Here is a 25,938-nt window from a genome sequence, read left to right as displayed (position 1 = left end):
CTAATCAAAACATAGTAAATAAATAAACACATACCTACCTACCAACATATACACACACACACACACATATATATATATCTATATGTACATGTACAAATATTATGAGAGTAATCAGACTGTTATAATCACTTCTTAAAGAGTTCTTAGAAGTAATTGTTTATTTCTTTAGTATTTTTCATAGACACTACTATTCAGACGACTACCACTCCAATAACAATTCTAATGTCAATGGCACCCGTAATGACAACTCAGATGGTTATGCCATCTTTACCAGAAATGGCACCCACAAGTGCTGCTCCAGTTCAGCCTGAAAGTAAGCCACGCACTAATTTCAAAGACACGTTTCTATGGCATCTGCAGGAAGTTGGGTAAGTAGCTACTCCTTTTGTGCTCCTTTCAACAGCAGCTTATTGCATAAAATCAAAATTATTCAGTCTGTACCCAAATCTGTAGCTGCTGCATTTCTTTGTTTTGTGTAAGGCAGTGTCATAATGCTAATAATCAAAGTATTATTGTCAATATAATAAGTAAAAAGAACTATTTTGTATTTTGAAAAGGATGTTGTAAGTCTATAGACGTCCTGCAAAATCACTTGGAAATCTTTGTATAAAGAAATGTCATCCACATTCCAAATTCTGGAGTGGTTTCTAATTCTTAAACTAACTGAAGGGGTTTCTTATGCTTGGTGTTTTTATATATCATTTTATATAATGTGCTAAGAGCTAAAACACTGGCCCCGGGATTCATGAAGCTCGGCGCAAGGCCGGCGTAAGGCCTGCGCCGGCGGTGCATGGAATATCCGGCGCAGTAGCGCCATATACATATTAATGAGAGTGCACCGGAATCACAGACACGTGCGTGGTGTACATGAGCGAGCCCAGGTAGGATGCGTCTGGAGGCGTGTCTAAGCCGGCATGAGGTGAGCAACCTAATGTGCTGACAGCCACGGTCCGCCCACAATAGTAATGGCAGCAGCCAGGTCCTGTGCAGAATGAAACGCACGTACAGTATGCAACATAGTCCCCGTCCCAAATTAACGGAGAAGCAAATAGAAGCCACGAAGGCATAAGTGTACCCGTCCAAGGAGCAAAGGATACGCATAAGACCGCGTTCGTCCCGCAATGCACTGTCAGTGTTTACACTCAGAGAAGGTGTACAGTCGCATGTCAGCGCACCGCACCGACATAGGAGCAGCGACTAAGGTCACCACCTGTCCCACTTTGGTTGGGGCAGTCTCTCCATGGACAGTTGTGTCCCGAAAAAACGTATTAGAAATGGCTGATGTGCTACGATTGTAGGACAAAATGATATCCCGTATTTAATGTAATGGTAGCATGAATTGGTTATTTCTGTAACAGAAATACCTAAATGACACAATAAACAGAATAAGCAAGGAAATTGCCACAATAATAAGCATATTATTTAGGCAAACAAGTGAATTTCTATGCTATATAGTGACCGTTTGTATGTGTCGGCCTGTAAAGTCAGATGTGAGTCCCGGAAATATCCCAGATCGGAAAATGGAAAAGGTGGAAACCCCAGTAGCGACATGGGCATGGTCAACAGGGTTACCTGCTGTCCCAATGTGCCATGGACAGTCCCTGATTGGACAGTCGTGTCCCTGCAACAATCGTAAAAATGGAAAATGACCTCCGATCCACTGCCACGCAAATTCCCGCAATATACATGTAAATAGTAGCATAAAACATATACATTACGATATGGAACACAGACATGGCATAAGAAAATAAATAAGGAACCCAAACGCTTACAGAATAAGCTCATAGTATGGCAAACAAGTGAAGTTCTGTCAACTGCACTAGCCCTGGGTATGTGTAGTCCTGCAAATTCGAAGTGTCCACATAACATGCCCCACTATGGGCATTGGAAAAGGTGCCAACCATAATGGTCACAAGCAGTAGTGACAGTACATAGCCGGGTAGCTGTGCTGACATAACAACAGTAAGGAAGCAAGATACCTCAAACACAGGCAAACATGTGCATAGCAACATATCCCAGACCCAGCAACGTCTCTGTTGCATACACTGGATGGTGTATGATGAAGTGTAATATCCAGAAGCAGAACCCATGCATTCGGATGTACTACACAATAGCCTCATTGTACATGTCAGTCACACCCATGTATACCCCTGCACCCAAACCTGCTAGCATCCGTGTGCAGCTATACAACCACACACAATGTGCATACCTGAACTGTGGTAAGAAGTTTGTGTTAGGCAATGCCACGCAGGCAAATCGTACCCACATGTCACCAACCCACCGCAGGTACAGATATGTAAATGGCTGCATGTGAATGTGTCAGCAGAATGTGTACATCCGGCATGTAGTATGTACCCGTCCAAACCATCTAGGTTTGCATACGACACGGTGCACATAACTGTACACATGTGGACAAGTCGGGTCGTTGGACCACCGCATCGATGATTATCTTTGCAGTGAAGTCGATCACATATAGCGGAACAGGTGCCTACCACACAGGACGTCCTAACAGGGTGCTACAGGCAAAGAAGGGGAAACTGGGACATCACATGTGGAGATTAGCGTGGCTGGACAGACAAATACACACGGTCAAGGTAAAGGACGGAACAACATGCATATGGCTGGATGGATGTTGTTCGTAAAATATATAGAAACACATATGAAGTTCCAGTTTACACTCGAAATACTATATAATGTATTGAATTGTACCGTACAATATGGCAGTAGAACTAAGCCTGCATGTAATTGGTGAAGCTAAGCTGTACTGTGATGGAATTCTGAACCTGGCAGTAAGCAGTACAGCAGGCTCATGTCTGTCATCATTAATTATTTGCTGGGTTACAGAACAATAAATGTATGTACATGCATAACAGCACTCCTTCCCCAGAGGAGGATGGCCTTGTGAGCTCAATCGAAGATAGCAGTACAACTCCTACCAGAGAGACAAAGCAACGTATTAAGAAATTAACTGTCCACTGTATCGTAACAGTCTAGGGTCCTTGAAACAGCTACAATCACAAAAGGATACTGTAATGTACAAGGTGCCTTGCAAGGCTGTGTTATTCCCATGAGAAAACAATTTAAAAGCACGACCCCAGCACCCACGTATGTATAGACTATTACGGACCATAGTGATGGAAATGCCCTGTGACCGACCACGTCAGTAAGGTGGGCAAAAGCTGATTGTAAACACTATATAAAGAAACTGCTTACTGTATAGAGTCAGACAAAACTCTCATACTTGGACTGTATATTATTTAGCCTGCCTGTGTACACTACTAAAGCGTTCGAACCCGAGCCTCCTGTGTTATCGGCTGTCACTTAGAAAAGCCTACTGATAACTACAGTCTGGTTGTAACAACTTATTTCACATTGTGATCCTTGTAATCCAGAATTCCCTTGGTAAGCTACAGGTCAGAGTGCATGGCTGGTTAGACATGTACGCTGGAGAATATGCATAAATGGTTCTTCTTGAATGAAAAGACCTCCGACTGAATTGTTGTGTGTAAAGAGGCTGTTTACTGTCTGATCTGTGGCTGAAAAGCGGAAAACTGGATCCCAAGAAGAAAACGTGCAGCCTTAAACAGGAGGCCCAGGTAAGGAGTGTCTGCCTTTTGTGTCTATTGTAGATCAGGGACCAGACTACATTGTGTTTCTGTTAACAGTAGTGATATCGGTCGAAGACCTACCCACATACTGTTAAATCTGAACATAGGTCAGGGGAACACACAGCAGAGTAAATAGTGATTGTAGACACTACAGTGGATACAGGGAAGGAGACACACGTGTTATGACAGAAGGGTACGTAGCAGTCGTGTAGAGGATATGGGAGATTATCGAAGCAACAGATCATGTGATCCGCGTTTGACGGGTGACGTGAAGAATATGCAATCGCAGAGAGCACATAATGTGAGTTACGCAGCAAAATGGGGTAATAAATATGACATTGATGGTATATTAGGCAACATATCGTTACTGAAACATTGTAATCCCTGAAAATTTGATGCATATGTTCCAAGGTAAACACCTGTTCCACCCTGAGAGGGATATGCCCTCTCTGGCCAGCCGTGTCCTGTAAATAAACCGAACAAATGTCAAATGTCCTGATATCTCAGGACAAACATTTCCCAGATATATATCAAGATGGTAGCATAAAACAGTAAATTTGTATGTGGAACAGCAAAATATAATAATAAACAGAATAAGCAACTGAAATGCTACAACAATTGGTCGCTCTCCTGGCAAAACGTGAATACCTGTCCTATGTACTGGCCGTGGGTATGCATTTTCCAGGCAAATTACACATTCCGAACAATAATGTCCCACATTGTGCATTGGAAAAGGTGGCAGCCCTAAGATGTGCAGGCGACAAAACAGCGACAATTGGGTATCCGTCATGCACATCGGTGGACTGAGGTAGTGTACCGAAGGGAATAGAACACTACAAATGGCTAAGCATCATACGTACACAGAGAAGATCATAATACAGTAGTACCGACCGCCCCCCCCCCACAACACCCTACCACCTCAGATACCACATGCAGGATATTAAGCGGGAGGGCAGGCTAGTCCCCACACGTTATCCTGTGGCAACAGAGGTAGCACAACGAACAAATGTAATAGAAGCTATTGAAACCACATCCCGAACACGTAACATACCTAGGGACACCCGGTAAGAACACAGTACTAAAACAGAGTGAGGATATCTGTCAATTAATTGAAGTACCGAACCATCATGCAGGACAGGAAGGCCAGGACCCAACCCCGTGGCGTATAGACCGTGGACACCAGAAGATATCTGCAAAGTCAGAGAGGAATTCCCCATCCACAAAGTAATCGCTATTCACCATGCAATACCCTGTATCTCCTGATCGGAAACCAAAGGGAATGGCGGATGGTACAGTATGTATAAGCTGTAAATAATGTAAGAATACTTAGGGTAGCGTTGGTGCCAGACCCACACACTATATTCAATGCTATGAACATGCCACAGAAGTATCTTACCGTGGTACATATAAGCTATGCTTACTTTGCAATACCTATACATCCACATAGTTCGTATTGCTTTGCTTGTACAGTCAGGGTGACAGATACAGCCATACCCGGCTATCGTGGGGCTACTGTGAAAGTACAACGATATTCTCACAGGGGATGGCTAGCTACACTTCGGTGTCAACTCCACCCGGGGCCAGTCAAGATCCACTTTAATTGGATGATATTCTGCTTGCGGCCCCTACCCAGCAGCAATGTATGGAAGATACAATAGCATTATTGAGATAATCAGCAGAACAGGGACATAAAGTAAGCAAGCATAAATTGCAACTACAGAGAATACAGGTCAATTACCTGGCATATCTGGTATCCAAGTAGGGTAGAACATCACATGACGATAGGAAGGTAGCAATATAATAAGCACCCAAGCCAACTAACAAGAAGGGAATGATGTCGTGTCTGGGCCGACTAACACATGTTAAATCTGGATACCAAACAATGCTGTGGAATCCGCTGTATTGTTTGCCTTAACCTTTAATACACCTATGGCAGCACAACACATAGGATTACAGTAGCAGAAACAGCGTTATGCAGACTAGAACGATTGATAGCCTTAACAGCTGTAGTAGGTCTCGTGAATAATCATAACACATGTTGTCAGACCGTAGATTGTAAGCGGAGATATATGTCGTCAGTCTTGATGCAACAGCAGGGAAGTAAGCAACGCTAAATAGATGACTACTCATTGCAGTTGGACACTGTGGCATGGTCAGTGCCACATTGTGTACAGGCAGTTGTTGTAGCACCCATGGCAGTACAGGCCCCGGCCGTAATGTTACTAGACCGCCCTCTCACTGTGAGAATGTGTCATGCAGTTGCGATCAATCTGCTGCAAGAGAAGATAGAATTCCTGACTCGTGCTAGACATTTGTCATGTCTGACCATACCACTGAGTCAACCTCACATGGTGATTGAGCGTTGTACAACATGAAACCTATCAGCGGCACGTCTGACACCTGTGTATGGCACACCACACAGTTGCCTATACGAAATGGATTAAATAACTACACACAGACATGATAACACTGATATACCCTTAGATGATGCAGAGGTGACAGTTAATGTGTACGGATCATGTAGACAGAGTCCTACAGGAGCGAATGAAGTAGTTTATGCAGTAGTTATTGATAATGACATTGTAGACGGCCAAACCCTGCAGCATAACGTGTCTGCTCAAGCAGCAGAATAGATAGCTTTAACACGTGCTTGTACTGTAGCGGAAAAATGATGTGTGGACATATGTCCCGATAGTCATTCTGTTGTCTGTGCAGTGCATGTTTATGAGCAGCAGTGGAAGAATAGGGAATGATAACATCCAACGGTAAACCGATTAATCATGCGCATACGAACCTGAATGCATTAGACTACATGCAGTTACCCACTGAAGTAGGTAATTGTAAATGTGCAGGGCATAGAAAGCAACAGGATAACAGTAGGAAAGTTGAGGCATGAGCTCATGCACCTGCAAAACAAGCAGCGTCACAGTTGGAAAGTGTCTGTGTGAATGAGGAATGACAAACCTCAGACTGTTTAGATGTAGAAACTGTACAAACAATGCAAACAGCAACTACGAAAGCAGAAAAGCCGACGTGGTTATGACGAGGAGCAATCCTTGAACACGGACTACACATATCCACAGTGAGAAAGCCAATATTAACGTCTAATATATTCAGATATGCGGCTTTGTGGAGCCATGGGTACAGACATGTCTCAACAGGGGGGATGGTACATTTGGTTAACAGAATACCCCTAACATACGGAATTATGAACCACATACAAACCTCATGAGCAGCGTGTCACGTTTGCCGTAGATATCATGCACAGGGAGTATTTAAACCGAAGGGAGTGAGTTTACCTACACCACCCTAACCGTTCCGTACTATTTGTATGGAATTCATACATCTGCATAAATGTGAAGGGAACAAAGACTGTTTAGCGATTACACATATATATAATCAAAATGGGTAGAAGCATTCCCAACCAGTAATCCGGATGCAGCAGCAGTGGCAAAGGTGCCAGTAAAATTAAGTATCCCTAGATCTGGCATGCTGTAAAGAAGCTACAGTGACAATAGAACACATGTAGTTAACCAGACAATCACGCTACCTGGGGATTACTTCGTATTACCATGAATGTCAATTGCATGTACAACCCACACTCAACACGACTGCTGCCGCGCAGAATGGGATCGAGAAATAAGTAGAGGAGTTTGGTGGGTGACATCCAGACGAGTTACATGAGCTGTCTACCTCTAGCATTGCTGAGCATGACAACAGTTCCAAATGTAAAGTGCTGCACCCACTTCGAAGTAGTATCTGGAATGGCATATCATGTGCCAGAGTGGAAAGCTGTCATGCCTGCAGAGCCGGAGGTCGATGACTCAGTAGTAGGTGACATGAGAGGATTGTTAACTAGTAACACTGTTCCTCAGTTAAAGTCTGTTACAGATAAGAGCAAACGAAGACGGAAGCATAGCTGACACCAGTATCCTGTGTGTATGTCACTGTTATCCAAAGAACATTATTGCCAAGTGGACAGTGCAAATGTCTGTACTGGGTACTGTTGGCAACGCCTACCGCAGTAAAGTTTGCAGAGAGGTCGTCCTGGGTCCACCTCACATTTCTCAAACTGGTAAAGGATATCAAGTCTGATTGACATCTTGTAGCTGATATACCAAGAGCCCGAATCACCCGGCGAAGACTGTATAACAATACAAAGCAACCCCAAAGACATTTATGTTTGCTGTCCTAATGATTATACACCTATTAACCATGTTTGTGTTTACGTTACAATTTCCGGGACCTTACCTGCATATAACTACACGGATACAAATACTGATACGTGATGAACTGGCCACAGAGTGTCTTCCACACCTCAACAGATACCTAGGCATGATGCGTGTGCATATAGAGACTAGGAACACTTTAAATTGCTGTGTTTGTACTGCCATACCTACATCATATGGAGGACTTCCGATGCATGTTGTCCCCTTGGGGATAGATTGAGACTTGTGAATATCTACACTTTGATACAGGTTCTGTGAGATCACAGGACAACGTGGCAATGTACTTACCTGTTACACAAAAAGGAATTGTATGTTATCATAAACATGGTACAGTTTCAGTTGGTGGGAGTATTTGTAACATAACTGTGTCTTACGAATGTCATATAACAGCCAAAGATCACAGTACTACTTGTAGCACCATTCCTAATTTGTATTGAAACATCATGAGAACAATGTTGAAGGATGTGCAGAAACATCCTGAATTGTATAAACAGTCCTCTGTTAGAGACAGGAATTTGTTACATGCAGAGGTAACCCGCATCAGTAATAAAGTAGAATATAGTTATGTTGTTTGTGGGAAATAAGCATAGCAATGGTTACCTGGGAATTGGTCCGGCAGTTGTTATTTGGGTTATCTGGCTCCAGTCACATGACATACTGTACAATTGCCTGTGGGTGCGAAACGAACTATAACACATATAGCTCGAAGAACTGGGAACACAGTCGAGAAACCTTCTAATCCAGTGGGTGAAATGGAAGCTGTTCTGACATGTCAGTCCTCTGCAAGAGATAAAGGAATACCGATTCATATGGACTTCAGTGACAGCGTCACAACCTGGGCTGGAACACCCCCAGCTTCTGGAGTAGTGAAATCAATCAGGGAACAGAGGAAGTTATCAAAAACTGTCGGAGGAAGGATGAATGTGACTTCCCGCTCCTGAACATGTGACTGATGAACTGGATGCAATGAGAAGTGTTGTGTCAGAAAATGTAATAGTGCACGACTGCACCGTGGCGCTGAGAATTGGTGCGCGGCGCTTACTGAAGAAGATCGCTGTGTCCAACTACCACATGAAGAGACCAAAAGCAACGCCCACCTACAGGTAATATAGCAGGTGTCATCCATGGCGGAACCAGGCCCAAACCCACTGCCGAACCATTTCCACAAACCATTGGGTGGATGGGGTCAGTCATACTGAATATCATGATTGCCATTTGTGTTGTTCTGCTCATATTGGGAGCATGTGTCTAGTGCGGGATACTGTGCATGTAAGTATTAGTCAGGGACTCTGGCAACATACCTGTACCAGAGACTATGGATCAAGACCTGTAGTGGTATTTGTCAATAGAAAATGCAATCCTACTTGCAATGTACATCAAATTACCTGCCTAGTTAAACGTTCCACAGAGGAAGGCGCCAGGGAATGAAATAATGTTGTATATGTCTCTGGATAGAGTAGAAGCAATCAAAGGAGGGAGAATGTTAGCAAAATACATATTTAAACATAATATGACGTGCAACTTTAGAAGCTAATAGTGTATAATGCATATTATTCTACCTGACAATATAGCAGTACAGCTTCTCATGCATGTAATTGCTTGTAGTGTAGCTGCAGTGTGATTGAACCCTAACCCTAGCAGTAACCAGTGCAGCAGGTGTATGTCAGTCAGCATTAGTCATCTGCTCGGTTACAGAATAATACATGTATGTACAGGTATATCTGTCATCCTTCTACTGAGGAGGATAGGCTTGTGAGCTGTAACACAGAGTACAGCTGCTCAGCAGAGAGACACAGGAACCTAGTAGGACACGGAGTGAGGACTGAATATGAACAGTGTTGGAACCGTGTCAGAGCAGAACTTACCAAAGTACAGTCTAACTGAATATGTGTCTCGCAAGGTTGGGCTATCCTCATGGGAAAACATGTAATAAGCATTACCTGAGCACTGTTGTAGGAATACAATGTTCTGTACTCTAGCAATGTAAATGCCTTGTGACTGACAACATCATTAATGTGTGCAAAAGATGATAGTATACAGAATGCTCATACAGATGTAACATGTATAGAGTTGAACAAATGCCTAAACTTTGACTGCATACTCCTTTGCCTCCTGCTGCACAGTAAACTATGGCATTCCCACCTATGAAGACAACATGGTTAAATGAATACATAGGTAATCAACATGTTCGGTGGTGTTATATTGGAAATACAGTGGCGGATATGTCCCATTGGGACGTCTGCGGTTTATATGGAGCATTTGCTAACCAGCATCATTGGATGTATGTCATTTGTCCACAGTACTAAATCACCTGGTTATGTAGCACCATGTGGAATGGGTGGTCAAACAGACATCCGCGATTCCTGAACACACAGTATCAGTGAAACCCAGTGCTCACAAGGACACAGTCCGACAAGCTCTACACTTTACATATGCACAGTGGTGTCCATTGTAGGACCCAAAATTTGTCTAAAGACAGGTATGCCGCCTTATTTCATCAACTAACGGAACTCATTGTAGTCACAGGTACACATATGCACCCATAGCGTGTTTAATGTTGCTGATAGCTGTCCATGTCATGCAGCACAGATGCACAGGAATACCCAGGGTACCGGGTCCATAGAACTGCGTCCACATCACAGTCCTGCACACATGACGGATGTGTAATGGGTACAGGCACTTGTTGCAGTCAAGGGATTCTGGGTGTGTAGACGCTGTGCTCGGTGTTGTTCGCAGGCAATCCTTTCTCCGCCCGTGGGAGGGATGTGTCGTATCACCTGCCTTACTCTCCGCTAATAATGCAAACCATACTCCGGAGAATGCTAAATGTAGGTGTGGAATGTGTACAGCCCTATACTAGTGTCCAGTAGGCAATTGTCATGGATGGACACCCGTATGGCCAGGATGGCACCCACAACTGCAAACCGGGTAAATGACATAGCAGCGGAAGGCATAACACAGGAAATACACATAGGGACTACAGTTGACATTCCACATACAAAGCGGACTGTCGTGCCAACACCGGCGTACACAGCACTCAATCTGCCAGCAACAGACTGAGGAGCACCGCTACCGTACAGTGGAACAGACGTGCGACCTGTGGAACACATACTAATGGCACACACAACGTCAAGTAGGATATGTAAACTATGGCATTCCCACCTATGAAGACAACATGGTTAAATGAATGCATAGGTAAGCAACATGTTCGGTGGTGTTATATTGGTAATATAGTGACGGATATGTCCCATTGGGATGTCTGAGGTGTATATGAAGCAGTTGCTAACCAGCATCTTTGGATGTATGTAATTTGTTCACAGTACTAAATCAGCTGGTTATGTAGCACCATGTGGAATGGGTAGTCAAACAGACATCCGCGATTGGGAACATACACCAGCAGTGAAAAGCACTGGGCAGGTGGACACAGTCCAGCAACATCTAACTTGACATATGCACATCGGTGTCCATTGTAGGACCCAAAATTCTGTTCAGAGAATGCCTGCTAGCTTCCTGCATTACTCACGTGATCTCATTGTCGTCACCACGTCACAGGTACACATATGCACGCATAGCGTGTTCAATGTTGATGATAGCTGTCCATGAACTGCAGCACACATGCACAGAAATACCCAGGGTATCGGGTCCATTCAGCTGCGTCCACATCACAGTCCAGCACACATGACGGATGTGTAATGGGTACTGTCCACTGTTGCAGTCAAGGGAGTCTGGGTATGTAGAATCTGGCCTCGGTGTTGTTTCGCAGGCAATCCTTTGTCCTGCCCCGTGGGAGGGACGTGTGCGTAGCACATGCGTCACTCTCCGCTAATAATGCACACCATACTCCGGGGAATGCAAAATGCAGGTGTGAAATGTGTACAGCCCTATACCAGTGTATAGTAGGCAATTCACATGGATGGACAAGCGTATGACTAAGATGGCACCCATAACTGCAAACCCGGTGGAATTACACTGCCGTAGTAAGGCATTACACAAGTCATACACATAGGGACTACAGTTGACATTCCCCATACAACAAACACAGACAACCAGCCGATGAAGTCCAAAGCAAAGACGGGGTACTGTAGGGACCGTCAGTGACCAACCAGAGCACACCAAGAATTAAAGGCAGTCACCATAGTCTATTGGAGCCCGCCGTCTGCTTCATAAGCAGACTTATTCAGACTACATACAATGCAGTCCAACCTACTACATTTACAAGCATTAATTGGTCAGTACATTAGATGTGCTAGGTACTAATTACATGCCTTAAAGGCAGACAAGCGAACAAACCTTACTTGGGTTACAGATCCCACACAGTGAGGACATCAGACATTGCTTCGAAAGGTACAGTCTTCATCGGAAAATAGAAATATATGTACATATATGAAACATGAACCAACATAAAATGTTTTCCAAATGTCTGACTGTGTAAGATACATATATATGTCCTACGGATTGTGCCAATATATTAACAGAACTGCAGACACCTAGTAATATAAATGAACCATAATATATACACATAAACCGTATGATTATGACTACTGTAAAATAGACCAACGAAATGTAAAGATTCACAATGTGCTAATGTAAATATTCATTTAGAAGGTTACTTAAATAAATCAATTCAGACATCCATGTGTAAATACTAACACAAGGCCAGCGAGGTGCTTGCCCTCACATGTACTGGGATGTCGTTCCACAGCATAGTGAGTGTCTGGGTGATGAATCCGTCCCAACAACACGTTAGATTAATGACAGTGTCAAGGTGTACGTCAGCTGCCCTTGTGGTTCTGAAGGATCTAACTTATTTACGTGAAGCATAGTCATCAGATCTGGGTTCGACTTAGCCGTGTATGCCAGGCACGGGTCACCTCTGGGCAAGTGGTATGCAACTGTATACAGCTGGAATTCTTTCAGTCGGTCAGTATAACACATATACCTGAGACCCTGCATCTGTTTGTCGAAGAACTGTTGGTGCCTTTCCAGCTGCTGCAGGTGTTGGGTCAGATACATTCTGAGCGGGGCATTGTACCCAGTCATAGGTCTATTGGTGATGAGTACAAGGGGACAATGACCTCCCTGATCTAGATGTGAATCCCTTCATGATGATGTGGGCAATGTGGAAGGTCTACCTAACTATGTTAGCAACATGTGTGTCTAACGAGCGGTTAACAACAACACGTGTCCCCAGATCACTGGTAACCCCTCTGTGCTCAGTGGATTGCCACCTATATGGTAGCTCGGGGTAACCTTGTTCTTCGAAGGGTATGCCTATGCATTCCCTGGCATTTAGCTGTAGGACATGTCTCTGGTACCACTTATCCACATCTGTGAGGCACTCCTGAAGGATATCTGTGTCAGATGTGTGTCTGACTTTGGCACGCGGTTTGCAGTCATCTGCAAACATTGTCACCATAACCCGCTGTGTATGCGTGTACATTGGAAGCGTAGATGCTGGAAATAGTGGACCCAGGACTGAGCCCCATGGGACACCACCTGTGACTGGCTGTGAGTATGACATGGCGCCAGCAACTGTGGCCATGTGTGTTCTGTGACTTAGCCCGTTTGCAACCCATATGGCGATGTATGGATTTACATTCAAGATGACGGGTTTATCAATTATACCGAGGGTATTGTGTCGAAGGCCTCTGCCGGTTGAGGTAGGCTGTATGGACTGCTTTACCCTCAGCAATGGCCTTGGTGACTGATTCTACAAAGTGAAACACGTGTAAAGGGCATGATCTGACTCTGACCAAGCTAAACTGGGTTGTATCCAAAGTATCACGGGTCCCCTATGTCTTTATCTATGTGTCCCATTATGATCCATCTCCATGGCTTTGCAGATAAGGCTTGTCAAACTAATGGTATGGTAATAACCAGGGTCAGTGGAGGCACCATCTATGTTAGTGTGACTACAGTTGCCCTGTGCTACTACTCAGGTACGTATCCTGAGGTGAGGCTAAGATTAAACAGCTGTCCTAAGTGTGGGTTAAATTCCCCATAGAGTTCCTGGAGTACACAGCTGGGACACCATGTGGACCCATGGATGCTGTGTTGACTGCCTTGGGGCTGGATGTGGGTAATGCTGGACATACCCACGGCAGACGTGGCACGTTCCCGAGTCCGATGCCCAAGGGACCACACACATAGCCGGCCTTAGGCATAGGCCAAGTAGGTAGCCGTCTAGGGTGTTGCTCTACTCGGGGCACCTTTCCAGACTCTATTTGGTGTAGGTAGACCAGGAGGGTAGCGGGTGATGTATCGGTGGCAACCTCTGCCCAGGTCACCACTTACCCTAAGGCCACTCTTCCCGTGGGTAATACAGCAGTACCCACACCCAGGCGGGTCATTGCTAGGGTCATTGCTAGTATGGCACATCATCTATGTAAGGAAACCATATATCCCCAGACATAATGGCACAGCATAATGCCTGTTCGCCGGCCAAAAGGCAGACATACGTCACCCGCGGCGGTGCGGACGTACTGCGCGAGATGTCCGTTAACAATGCCGACATTGTCTCGCTTTGTGAAACAAACTCCACAGAGACATTCAATAATAGACAACGACGGACAACCCGATGTCCTCGTGTCTGAGCTATTCAACCTGTTACGCCATGTTAAATGTGTGTAGCACAGCGGAACCGGGCCAAACAAAGCAACGGACATGTCTGTGGCTCAGTGAAAGTCGTCACGCAATGTTAAACCCTTGTAATATTGCGACACAGGCCATACATACGGAGGGTTAGTAATGGAAATTGGTTAGTTCGATCAGACCGTGTGCAATTAGTATAACGAGATCTACAACGGATACACCGGCCAATCGGCGCACACGGTTACGAATAATTGGGGGGGGGCCGTGACATGGTACCATGGACACGGACATAACGTGCCCATGTGACTCATCTAACATTCGTACAGGGTCAGGGCAGTCCCGTACAGTGGGCGGCCAAGACCAAACCCAAAGCACCACAGCAACACCCTGACAATCGAAGGCCTGTATGCGTATGGGATATAAGCAGCTGTCATCTGAACAGCCCTGCGGTGGCGACATATGCATCCTGGGCCATGTGCGAGCAGGAATTAGGAATGTTCAACATGCAGTACCGCACCTTTCCCAGCAGGAGAATGGATGCCTGTGACGTGCGTGTGTGCGGGGGGGGGATATGTAAATGTACATAGGTACCAAGGGTATGCATATTAATGACAACGAACAGCTAACGTGCACTGGTCACAGTAACCGTCAAACGTGAATGCAGTCACGTTGGAATTACGACTATAGAACATATAGATGTGCGTGTGCGTAAAGCGTCCATGCTGCAAAGACTGTTACATATATGAAGGTGTAAGTGCTTACTGCACACCTCCGTCAAGCGGATCAGACATATGTTACCGGAATAGTCACCAGTAAAGCAAAACACGTAACCACACAGACACTGTAAACATATATAAGCGGACTACGGATATGCGTATGCGCGGGCGCGTAACCCACAATCCGGACACGCGAGTGTGCGTGCGCGGTCCAGTGGAACCAGGGAAGGTTACGGATGTCTCCTCCACCGTTTACATTCATAATTGTCAAATATATGCTTAAATAGTACTTATTGATTCCATGCTTTGTTATCGTAATGCTACTATTATACACATTGATATACAATAACCTGATCAACACACTACATTCTAAGGTGCACTCTCAGCAATTATCAACTATGTGTCCGGATACTGATTGTATTTACCAATATTGTATATATATTGACACATTGTTGCCGTATTATTGTTTCCATGAAGTAAGGCATGCAACACTGATATGTATATGTCACGTTATAATCAAGACTTGGAGCACTGTCCACCTAACTATGAGCAGGTTTATTGATTATTTCGCTTTAAACCGACTCTGAAGGAAGTGTATAAGGGCGGCTATGTCATGCATTCCGTACTCCGACGATGCCCCATGTTAGTAGGTGAGAGAGCTCAGTATCCTTTCACTGTGGAGTCTATCGTATTTGACAGTGTCTGTTTTGCCGATATATGTTCCATGATGTCGTTTATGAAGATGGGCAGGGCGCTTAAGGTTTGCTGTATTTCCGCATACTGGCACGTGGATATAGATAGGCCATGTAATACAAATGATGGGTAGTCAAGCAGACATCCACGATTGGGGAACATACAGCGGCAGTCAATACCACTGGCCAGATGGTGACAGTCCAACACGTTCTACACTTTACAAATGCACATCGGTGTCCATTGTAGGACTCCAAAAATTAAGGCGTTAAGACCTTTATCCATCGAGATCAGCCAATCAGAGTACAAACCGTGACTACGGCACAGCTGAACATATGCACCACCAGCGTGTTTACGGTTGCTGATACCTGCCCATGACATGCAGGACATATGAACAGAGGTCCCCAGACTGCCGTGTCCATACATGTGCGTCCATATCCCAGTTCCGCACACATGAAGGATGTGTCATGCGTACCGTGGGGGGTTGCAGCCATGGTATCCTGGGTATGCAAAATGGGGCTCGGTGTTGTTTGGCAGATAATCCGTTGTCCGCCCGTGGGAGGGCTGCGGGTACAGGCCGTGCCTCAGTCCCCAGTAAGGATGCAAAGCATCCATAGGGTAATACTAAAGGCATGTGTGAAATGTGTTCAGCCCTACATCAGTGTCCAGTAGGCATTTCCCAAGGATGGACAAACGTACGGACAAGATGGCACCCATAATAGCAAACCTGGTGGAATCACACAGCCGTAGTAGGGCATGACACAGGACATAAAGATGGAAACAACAGTAGATACACCTCGTAGACATCCATCCTGCCGTGCGAATCCCAGCGTACACAGCAGCGAAGGTGCTATCAAGTATGTGGGGATCACCCGCTTCCACTCTGCGGAACATACCTGCGACCTGTGGAACACATATTAATGGCACACCAACAACGTCAACTAGGAAGGTCATACTATCGCTAAAATATGGCGTTCACACACATAAGCGACATACTGTCATGAATAAATAGGTTCTACATGTACCGGCTGTGTTATACTGACAATACAGTGGCGGATAGTTCACAATGGTACCTGTGAGGATTATCTAAAGCAGTTGCCAACCTGCAGGACTACAGTAACACCCTATGGGTAAATTGTGGAAGGACACGGGTTACGTAGCACTACATAATATGGGTAGGCGGACAGACATCCGGGAATGGGGAACATACGGCGGCAGTCAAACCCACTGGCGAATGGACACAGTCCAACATGTTCTAAACTTTACATATGCACATCGGTGTCCATTGCAGGACCTAAAATTACTCCTTAAGTAAGTGTAGGCAACATAGTGTGAACCGGAAGAGGTGACAGCCGTGACTACGGCACAGGTAGATATATGCACCACAAGCGTCTTCAAGGGTGATGACAGCCGTCCATGAAATGCAGGACATATGAATAGGACTCCCCAGGCTGCTGCGTCCATACACGTACGTTCACATCCCATTTCCGCACACATGAAGGGTGTGCAAGGGGTACTGTCGAGGGTTGCAGACATGGGATCGTGGGTATGCAAATATGGGTGTCGGTGTGGATTGGCAGATGATTCGTCGTCCCGCCCGTGTGCGGGGCGTGGCCATGACATATCGTTACTCCGCAATACTAATACCGATCATCCAACGGAAATGGAGAATGCAGCTGTGAAATGTTGACAGCCCGATACTAGTGTCCAGTAGGCAGTTCCCATGGATGGACAAACGTACGGCCAAGATGGCACCCATAGCTGCAAACCTGGGGGAATCCCACAGCTGTTGCAAGGCATAACCCAGGGAATACAGATACGGTCTACAGTACACACTCCCCATTCAAAGCAAGACCGCTGGGCAGATACCGGCGTACACAACACTCAATGTGCCAGCACATCTATGGGGATCCCACGCTTCCATACAGTGGAACAGATGGGTCACCTGTGTAAAGATACCAATGGCACAATCTCCACGTCTGCTGGGAATGACATAGGATGGTCAAACTATGGCGTTGACACCAAAGAAAGACATCCTTCGGTGAATTAATAGGATTGATGTCAATACACCATGGCAAACACCCAATGAACAGGGAAGACTTGCTGGCACCCTATGGCCACAAACCATGTCACACATAGGTAGATGGAACAGTCAACATAAACATTTCGTCCACGACAGGTGCATATGGTATCCAAAGGTACTTCATAGACATGTATGCGCTATCACCCGTTGGCCCCGTGAGACTTACACATAACATGGAAGTATCCAGGCTTTAAATGTCCACCCTTACACTTCCATTTGTCACTTTCTATGCGAGCAATGGAGATGTAGCCACAGCATAGAAAGCAGAGACGTACTGCTAACGAAACACACACATGTCAACATCACAGAAAGCATACTATGAACACACTTATTACATGATATTGTGCTATGAAACACCAACAAACCAGCAACCTGCAACAAGAATAGTCCCCGTAGTTCGACACAACACAAGTCTTCGTAACATTTAAACAGTTCATTAAAACATACAACGTTTTCGTTGTTTCCTAGCGTGTGCAGGAAAAATGCTATGTCTAAGAATGTTCACAATCAACAATGTGAGTCTTAACATGATTTTAAATATCACACTGTTGATTGTGAACACTTTAACAATTTGCTTATTCAGTTGTATTTTGAAAGCAGCGGAAACACACACACACACGGAAGGGACGGAGATGAACCTCGCCTATTTACATGAACTCAGTACAGTATGAAGCATTTACACAGCGCTACCGAGTTAACTGGCGTGGCGCTGTCAGAGGCATACATGTAGGCTGCTGGCGCCACCCGCAAGACAATATTTGGAAATAGCCAAGGCATGTGTTGCGGGCGTCTAAAAGCATAATCAGTCGCAGAGGCAGCTGGAAACACACACACAGAGACACACACACACGGAAGGGACGGGGGCGAACCTCGCCTATCTACATGAACACACTACTGTATGAAGCATTTACAGAGCAGCTACCGAGTTTACTAAACAGGCGCTGTCACAGGCATACTTGTAGGCTGCTGGCGTCACCCGCAAGACAATAGTTGGCAATAGCCAAGGCATGTGTTGCGGGCGTCTAAAAGCATAATCAGTCGCAGAGGCAGCTGGAAACACACACACACAGAGACACACACACACGGAAGGGACGGGGGCGAACCTCGCCTATCTACATGAACACACTACTGTATGAAGCATTTACAGAGCAGCTACCGAGTTTACTAAACAGAGCGCTGTCACAGGCATACTTGTAGGCTGCTGGCGTCACCCGCAAGACAATAGTTGGCAATAGCCAAGGCATGTGTTGCGGGGCGTCTAAAAGCATAATCAGTCGCAGAGGCAGCTGGAAACACACACACACAGAGACACACACACACGGAAGGGACGGGGGCGAACCTCGCCTATCTACATGAACACACTACTGTATGAAGCATTTACAGAGCAGCTACCGAGTTTACTAAACAGGCGCTGTCACAGGCATACTTGTAGGCTGCTGACGTCACCCGCAAGACAATAGTTGGCAATAGCCAAGGCATGTGTTGCGGAGCGTCTAAAAGCATAATCAGTCGCAGAGGCAGCTGGAAACACACACACACAGAGACACACACACACGGAAGGGGCGGGGGCGAACCTCGACTATCTACATGAACACACTACTGTATGAAGCATTTACAGAGCAGCTACCGAGTTTACTAAACAGGCGCTGTCACAGGCATACTTGTAGGCTGCTGGCGTCACCCGCAAGACAATAGTTGGCAATAGCCAAGGCATGTGTTGCGGGCGTCTAAAATCATAATCAGTCGCAGAGGCAGCTGGAAACACACACACACAGAGACACAAACACACACGGAAGGGGCGGGGGCGAACCTCGACTATCTACATGAACACACTACTGTATGAAGCATTTACAGAGCAGCTACCGAGTTTACTAAACAGGGCGCTGTCACAGGCATACTTGTAGGCTGCTGGCGTCACCCGCAAGACAATAGTTGGAAATAGCCGAGGCATGTGTTGCGGAGCGTCTAAAAGCATAATCAGTCGCAGAGGCAGCTGGAAACACACACACACAGAGACACACACACACACACACACACACACACACGGAAGGGACGGGGGACGAACCTACGCCTATCTACATGAACACACTACAGTATGAAGCATTTACAGAACGCGCTACCGAGTTTACTGAGCAGAGCGCTGTCAGGAGGCATACCCCTACGTGAGTGGTATAATTTGCAGAGGCAATGCGCCCGATCGGGAGTTCGGACAGAGTGCGCAGTCACGCAGTCTGTTACCATCCCAAGGTCGCCGTACACTAACACGTTAGTGCTGCAGTCGGGAATAACAAGTAACTACTGATCAGTACATCACTGCATACTGGGCATGCTCAGACACTTAGACTCGGCACAGGGCAGACATGCATACACATGTTGCGACAGCATGGGTGGCGGAATGTGGACCGTCGTGTGTCCAGCCACACAACAGAAACCTGGCCATGCCACAGACGTGGCCGTTGCGTAGGGGATACAGGCATGCACCCGGGGTATAACTGCAGACAGGCGCGGTGTGCACTGTGCTGTGTGTCTATCTACACAGCTGCCTACTGGGCATGCTCAGACACTTAGAGTCGGCACAGATCAGACATGCATACACATGGTGCGACGGCATGGGTGGCGGAATGCGGACCGTCCTGTGTGTCCGGCCACACAACAGCAACCCGGCCATGCCACAGATGTGGCCGTTGCTGCGGGGAATATCTAGGTGCAATTAACCATGTGTAGGACTGGCCTACAGTTTGTTGCATGCTACAGACAACCCTCCCAAACACAGGATACCTTCACAGATGTCCTGAGGACACTGGTGAGTGGGCATGCTCTCACAACAGCACCGTATTGGGTGACATGAACCACCCATACATAGCCTGGGAACATTACCCATGGCACAACACAGTCGCCAGCAGTCCCAGGTGTTCACACACCTGGCCACTGTTAAACAGCCATGCACCATACATACTAGGGGGGGATGTCTGACAGTTCTGCCCATCACACATGGTGAGGATATGCCCCACACAGGATGTACAGCCCTCAATGGTGATGCAAGACCGTATAGTGGATCCACTGGTCATCCACTCACTGTAACCAACACCAGCATGGGGGACCTCAGTGATGACCTCTCCACAGAAAACCACACACATCATACGACCGGTGTGGTACCCTACAAGTCCTCTATGCCAGTGTTGAACAGAGGCCAGACCGGCAAACGTCTAACGAATGCCTTCCCCCGACTACCCACATGCATGTCTGCAACAGGCAAACATGATGACATCAGGACCTTGTCCACCACAGGTAGGCACATGGTGTGGTGGACGCAGCCACTGACTACCTGTACATCAACAGTTGGAGCTACTACATGGCAGAGCAATGACAGTACCAGGAAACCATCACCCATTCATACCGGCGTCACCATACGGCCCCACATACCATCATCCAGGTCCGCTTGTGGGAGTGGTACTGCAGAGGGCACATGAGACAACCACAGGGCCTTTCCTAACTGTGGTAAGGACATGGTTGGGGGCACACAGACTTGCCTGGAAATGGTCCAGAATGGTACAACAGTCACTGCACCCACAGACATTGTCTGCAAACCACAGGACATGTTCCATGCATACATCCCCCAACAGGGAACATATCCATCCCACCAGAGTGTATCCTCCCAAACATGTCATATGGCCTGGGTGATCCCATATCTCTATGGCGGTTGACACGTCAGCAATGGGCACCGATGGTGTCCCTGGCTGTGTGCTATCCATCCTCATTGAGGCCCTCGGCCCACACATGCGACCACTGTGTCATGTTAGGGCTACTATGGGCTATGTCCCCAATGGATGCCATATGGCATCTGTGGTCCCACTATGCCAGGGTAGTGCTCCTATGGACTGTCAACAGCCACACCCTATCGCTTGACAAGTGTTGTCTGCAAAGCTGTGTGGAGGTCCATACAGGTGGCCATGGTTACAGATAGCGGTGTACAGCCAATACGGAACATCCCCACAACTACATAGTCAAGGGCGGATCCTCCCTACCGAACCTACTCGACCAGACTGGAGTAGTCACCAACGCCATTGATGGGGATCGTGGGTTTGCACACAGTATCATGACCTGGTGCTGGCGTTCAGAGCAGTTTACACATGGGACCCATAGAAGGCTCGCCAGCATACATGTGGGGACATATGTCACCCGATGCTTCTCAGACAGGTTGGAGGTCACACCACACAGGGTTGGTGCTCAAGGTGCCTTGTCACACTCATATCTGGACCCAGTGGAGGCCCACAGGGCTCACTCCTGTGCCCCCTGCCATATGGCATCCGACCTTCCAATGTGCATGCAATCATAGGGGGATTGTAGCAGACAAGGTATGCAGATGACTACGCACCGGCCAACATACCCAACACCCCATGTTACACGGACATCCACCTAGGGCGTCATAGACAAGGATGACTGGTGCCAGAGCCATGGCCTGCTACTAAATGCCAGAGAAGGTGCAGCCCTACCCAGTGTGAAGGACATGTTCGTCCCAATGTCACATGTGGGTGATGCGCCATTAAAGATGGTGGGCGTGTTCAGGAAATGGCTACCACACCTGTCGGCAACCTCTGTCAACACACACAATGGCAATGTGGGTGTGAAGACATTCCATTGTGGCCTCCTGGTCTGGATGGAATGGCAACCACATCAGGGGTGTTCATTGTACCCCTGTACACATCACACACCAGAGCAATGACTGCGTACAATGGCACATGTGGCCTGTAGCTAACCTGACGCCTGCAGCACTCGGAAGGACCGCAAACGTTCCACAAGGCGGGGATGACGGTGCTGGGACATGTGTCACAAGCTGCGGCCAAGGGGACACCGGCTGTGGATCTTCACAGCACAGCTGCTCCGTGGTGATCTGTGCCTGACATACTGCGGCCATGTCTGACCTGGGTGACATGGGCACATTCCACCTCCAGGCTCCATGCAAACCACGGGCACAGAAGCGACTGTCAGACACCTCAACACAAAGATGAGTGGGGCGTGCTGGGGAACAGGGTTAACGGCCAGACACCCCTACAACACGGGAGGAGTGCCAGGCCATGTGAAGGAAAGGCCCTGACTGCCTTTGTCCAGGACTGCTAATGACATGTGGATGTGTGATGATAGTTGTCGCCAGCCAACCTCTGTGTGTCACTGCTAGACCAGGGACTGGGGACTGATGGATATGGGATCCCCATCCTGAGGGGTGTTAGGCGCCACACACAGTCATGCTAGGTCCACACATGTCGTAGGGCACATATCCTGTTACGTTCAGGTGCCTATGTACCTATGTAGGGGTCCATGCGGATGCGGGTAACTGTGCTATGCTGATGTTGCCAGACATGCCTGTGGGTACCCACGACTACGTGGGGAACTAATTACAGTGCTCCGAGTAGGGACGTGCAAGTACACCATCAGTATCATACGGGTTAACTGCACCGACATGGTGCTACACATGTAACCACCACACATACTGTGTACACATATCAATGAATGCTGCACCTGTCCTGCATGGTATGTCTGCTGCATGATGTCCGTGCACAACCCACATCACATACATACCTGTCACCAGCCATACACACACACCACAACATACACATCACGTGGTATGCGGACACAGGTATCACATACACCTCTCACTATCGTGTCCACCCTGTGCATCAGAATATGTTAGCTTAACCGTGCAGTGATGGTGTAGCTCACAGTTATGCGGCAGAGACTTCATCATATGCACAGGGTGATATGTGTGCCACAGGCATGGGCTGTACCAATGGATGACATCATGTGTGTGTGTAAGGGCCAGTGCATTGAGTGGGCATGACTATGTAGATTGCATGTGGGTGTGGTGGAGCCCTACAGTTGTGTCTGCTGTGTGTGGGTGTGTGTGTACACAGTTCAGTCATCTGTGATGCCTACGGGGTATGCTTGGCAGCCCCTGACTGTACAGTGCAGGTGTTACGGCTCACTGTGTCTGCGGCGGCGACCTGACCAGCGCCTGCCTGGGGTCGCAGGCACGACCGGGTGGAGTGCGGACTGTCCACTCTCCGATGTCACATGTCCGCTGGAAGCGTGCCTGACGAGGCCGTCCAGGGCCACGTCCGTGGCCTGCTCTGTCCTGGTGTGGATGGTGTAGTAGCAGCTGCACTGCTGCTGCTACCAGCACTGTCTGGGTGGGCATGGGAGGTGGCACGCACGCTGACCTGCAGCAGGTGGTGTTGCTGGCACCGCCCACGTGCCCTATGCCTCACCTAACTGGTGTTCCTGCACGGACTGCGCACGCTCAAGGATGGCCATGCCTCGGTCGAGGATACCAGCCATGTCACCCAATCTCCTATCCAGAACATCGGCAAGATGCTGTTGTGCATTCGCCAATGCCTGGATGTTGTCATTCACGGTACGGATTGTGGACCTCTGCAGCCTCTGCCCTTCCTGGTTCTGCCGTTCGGCGCGTGCCTGCGCCGCCATTACAGTCTGGAACAATCGTCTGGTTATACCAGCTGCTGCACCTGTACGGCAGGTGTATGTCTAGCGGTGCTCCCCTACGAGCAGCACCTGCCACATGCCTGCGTGGCACTGCACCAGTCCTTACACTGGCAACATCGTGTGTACCCACACCTTCTGCAGCCACCACACATTCCTGCTCGGGGACAACAGACGCTGACTGACCATCATCTATGGTCGACGGTGTTGGGGTATGTGTCGGCATCTGAACCGTGTCGGGGATGAAAGGGCCGTATGTGTGATGTTCTCCAGTGGCACAGTGTCTGCCTGTGACGACCCTGCCTGTGCCTCATGCACATGGTCATCACCACTAGTATCTGTGGGGACACTAGCATCAGATTGACCGCGGGAGGGAACTCACCTACAGCACCTGTCAATACAAAGACATACCATCGGTTACAATACAGACACACACACACACACACACACACACACACACACACACACACACACACACACACACACACACACACACACAGACAGCATGCATGTGATAATGCAGGTGGCATGCAGCATTCACACAACACAGACCAGTGAATGCAGACCAGACATTCATAGTGGCAGTATGTACACTGCCCTGGTGGGGACAGTACAACAGGCAGGTGTCATTTAGTAGGCATGCAGTACACACATTCATGGTAGTTTGCATGCATCAGCGTGATACACCGTGTGGCTGCGGGCGAGTTGAGAGTACACATGGCTGCCGACAGTATGTAATGTACACCGCAAACATGTGCGGTATCATGTGGACATGTGGCGATGGTGACCCACCGCATGCACCACATCACAATGGCTGTCACGGTGCAGTGTTATGTGTACAGTCTACAGATACAATGTATGGGTAACAGTGATGTCTGTGCAGGTACGTTTGCTGTGAGCTGTGTGCATAGCTGTACAGTGTGTAGTGCGGGCTCTGTGCCACTGCACAGTAGCAGGACACAGCTATGTGTCTGTGCGATGCGTGACCTGGGCGCATTACATTGCCATGTCTGTAAGTCAGTTCAGATGCTCAGCATCACTTATATGGTGGACATTGGAGGCACCTGTAGTAGCTGTGGAGGCGTTCCATGTCACTGGTGTACTACATTGGATGTCCAGGGGTCCACTACAGTGATGAACCCACTATGTGTGTACAGGGTGCAACGGTGAGTACCCACTGTGGATGTGCTGTGTGGCAACATGCCTGTAGGTATCAACCATGGCCTTGTCTGTCTGAGTCATTGACTATTGTGTGTGGTAGACATCGTGCACACGGCCCTGTGGTGGCCCATGTGACATACAACCATAGTAGTGTGAGGTGTCACATTCTGTCCGGATATGCTGACAGTGTGGATGTCTGCTATGTTGTGCATAGGTCATGTCATGGTGTGACAATGCTGCAGCCAGACATCCACGTGCATGGGACATGGCATGTGCCATGTCTGGCGATGTGCACCGATGCAGGGGCATGGGTCACATTGGTAACACCTGTGCTCTGGCCAGATCACAGCTCACTATGTGGTACT

General features: G+C 47.5%; 1 protein-coding gene across 1 annotated transcript in view; it reads left to right on the top strand.

Moving 5' to 3' along the window:
* The window catches only part of LOC122808699 (alpha-2-macroglobulin-like protein 1), a 1,234,219-nt gene that overhangs the window by 800,070 nt on the left and 408,211 nt on the right, over window positions 1-25,938 (top strand). Inside the window, exon 18 of the mRNA XM_044079685.1 lies at window positions 170-368. Within this exon, the coding sequence (XP_043935620.1) occupies window positions 170-368 (199 nt within the window). The remainder of the gene's footprint in view (window positions 1-169; window positions 369-25,938) is intronic.

This window comes from Protopterus annectens, chromosome 8.part0 (genome assembly GCF_019279795.1).
Source record: "Protopterus annectens isolate FY-2018-M chromosome 8.part0, PAN1.0, whole genome shotgun sequence".
Classification (NCBI taxonomy): domain Eukaryota; kingdom Metazoa; phylum Chordata; order Ceratodontiformes; family Protopteridae; genus Protopterus; species Protopterus annectens.
The sequence above is the reverse complement of the archived record's forward strand: the minus strand, read 5'-3'. Positions and strand labels throughout refer to the sequence as shown.